We start from the raw sequence: 2,938 nt of genomic DNA on the forward strand, positions 1-2,938 counted from the left end.
TTTAAAAATATAAATATAATTTGATTCCTTCACCCGTATGTAGTGCATAATTACAATGGCCTAGTTTACATCGTCAAAACGTTAGTACGCGTATTAAGTTTAGTGCGCACCAATGCTTTAATACGTGTGCGTTTACATCGAATCACATCGAGTGTACCAACCGGAAAAAATAATACGAATTTAATTCATGTCGATTGTCTCATAATCTGCTTCTCCGTGCATAACTCTAAAAATATTCGTGTTTCTTCTTCTTTCCAATTGAATCCTTTTTTACATGACATTTTAATGTAATTTTGACACAAAACGAAACAATCTGACAAAAAATGCGGCGGTCTGCCTCGCGAAACGACGAATGTTACAGTTGACGACTTTACAGGTAATAAAAGTATAAAACGGACAAAATGCGTTTCATGCGTTTACATCGTCATTTGTATCATTTGATACGCGTATCAGTTTAGTACGATACTCCTATTTGATATGCTCGTACCAAGTTGATCCGGCAGCGTTTACATCGTGCGTACTTAATTATTTGGTACGAATATAGTACTTGATACGCGTATCAAATACACGATGTAAAAAGGGCAATATAACGAATATTAAAACACATTAATTCTATTAACATATTTTAACAGTAACTGACAAATACAAATATTTCTGGTTCACGTGACAACGTAATTATTTTCTCGTGTTTCAATAATCAAGTGTACGCCACCTTTTACCCAAAGAAGAATGCTCATCTCGCGAAAATTAAGCGGGACCTGAGTCTGGGGGTGAAGGGTGAATTTGTACTTCGACAACAGACTCACGAGTGCGACTTTTGTTTGCAAGTAGCCAAATAGTGCGCCTGAAAAGTAATGATAATGATATTAACAAAACTTACGATATAATTTCACAATAGCTTATTGTAAGTATCGGGAAATTTATTTAAATATAATTTAAAAAATTTCATAATTAAATAGAATTTAAAATTAAAAGTAATTACGAAGAGTAAGATAAAATAAATTAATGTTTTAAATAATACTTTTAACTTAAATGTAAGTTGTTAAGATAAACATGTGTTATTTAAATTTCTTTGGAAAATGTTGACAATATGTATTTAGAGACTGCTATCAAAATAATATCGGATAAAACATTTCAAAAGTATTGATTTAATAATAATTATTATTATCAATGTTATCATATTTATTTATAGCAAATACATCTTTGTTAAATAATAATGGCTCGTATGATAAAAATCGAACGGTAAAAGGAGCTTAGATGCATAAAAGCCGGTATACGAATGATATAAAAAATTACACTGTCTATAAGATCTGTCTAGGCTCTAAGTTCCTTTTACCGTTCGATTTTTATCATACGAGCCATTGTTATTTAACAAAAATGTATTTAATTGAAGATTTTGAAATAAAAAGATTGACATAAAATGACTATTAGTGTCAATATAAATATAATTGTGCATAAATAATAGTACATAAACAATGAATTGATGTATAAATATAATAATAGATTAATTTACAGTCTTACCGAGGCACATTCGGGGACCTTCTCCGAAAGGTAAATAAGCATAAGGATGTCTTTCTGCTACCACGTTCTCATTGAATCGTTCTGGATCAAATTTATCTGGATCTGGATATATTGATGGATCTCGATGCAACCCAAGCACTGGTATAGAGATTAAAGTTCCCTTCGGTAGGCGTAGGTTCATTGTTGGTATGTCTGTTTCTTTAGTACAAATGCGATTTAACAATGGAAGAGGTGGATATTTTCTCATAGTTTCTGAAATATGTAAAAGAAAAGTATGACGATACATTTCTCGTTTTAAATAATCGCAATTTATTTAAATTATTATATGTATACAAGTAAATAACGTATGATTTTTTTATATTTAATGTGTACTTACCATATACCACTTTGTGAAGATAAGTCATTTCATTCACAGCATCATATGTCAGACCACCATGTTTCGCTAACATTTCATCGATTTCTTTGCAAACTTTGTCTTGTATATCTTGATGTTGAGTCAATTCATACAGGGCGAATGTTATTGTCGTCGAAGAAGATTCGCTACCAGCTGCGAAGAAGAAATGACTTTGCGCTGCTGCCTCTGTCATGGTAAGTTTTCTTACAGTTGCTATGGGCAAACAAAATAATTTGTTAACTATTAAATGCCTTACTAGTAAGTAAGAAATCATTGTTACAACGTTTTTATAACGACATTCAAACTAATATGGTAACATATTCAACTATGTAGTTTTTAACGTTATAGGTAATATCGTCATAAGCATACTTTGATACTGATTTCGAGGTTCCGGCAATGTTGAAATAACATTTGCTATGTTAATATTGCATTTACGTTTCTTTAACATTGTGATATGTTAACTTAAAAATAAAACACTATAAAGTAAAGTTAGCATCAAAATTAATATATCATGCTAATAATACATGACAGCAAAAATAGTATATAAACAATGAATTGATATATGTATAAATTTATCATAACATCATACCAACTGTAGTTGCACAATGTATTGGCGCCAATATTGGGAAATAATGTAACTTCAGTATTCTCAATATTGGTTCAATATTGTAAGATGGACGCCTTCTGTTATTTAGCCAATATGTCTGTTAAACAATATTGATCTAATATTGATACAATTGGATGGATACAATATTAGACAAATATTGTTATGACATTGTTAAATATTGGCCAATGCACTTCCAATATAAATCTAATATTATATAATTATTCTAATATCGTTAGACTTTCAATTTATGGTCTCATTTTAAAAATAACAAATAAATTACATTTATACAGTTACAGATTATATTGGGGAAAAATGTACAAAAAAATTTGAACTTTGTTGTAAAAATTATACGTGATATAAATGATAAATTCATTCATAAGCAAAAACAAATTTGTATTGCTATACAGGGTGCTACG

General features: G+C 29.8%; 1 protein-coding gene across 4 annotated transcripts in view; it reads right to left on the reverse strand.

Moving 5' to 3' along the window:
* Positions 1-2,938, reverse strand: part of LOC105565994 (probable cytochrome P450 6a23) — an 8,510-nt gene continuing 5,572 nt past the window's right edge. For all 4 annotated transcript variants that reach the window (XM_012019646.1, XM_012019643.1, XM_012019645.1 and 1 more), the window contains 3 exons: positions 1,898-2,128; positions 1,522-1,773; positions 1-844 (listed from right to left, as the gene is read on the reverse strand). In XM_012019646.1, the coding sequence (XP_011875036.1) occupies positions 660-844; positions 1,522-1,773; positions 1,898-2,128 (668 nt within the window). In that variant the 3' untranslated portion in view covers positions 1-659. The remainder of the gene's footprint in view (positions 845-1,521; positions 1,774-1,897; positions 2,129-2,938) is intronic.

This window comes from Vollenhovia emeryi, unplaced genomic scaffold (genome assembly GCF_000949405.1).
Source record: "Vollenhovia emeryi isolate VEMERY1.0 unplaced genomic scaffold, V.emery_V1.0 DF939147.1, whole genome shotgun sequence".
Lineage (NCBI taxonomy): Eukaryota > Metazoa > Arthropoda > Insecta > Hymenoptera > Formicidae > Vollenhovia > Vollenhovia emeryi.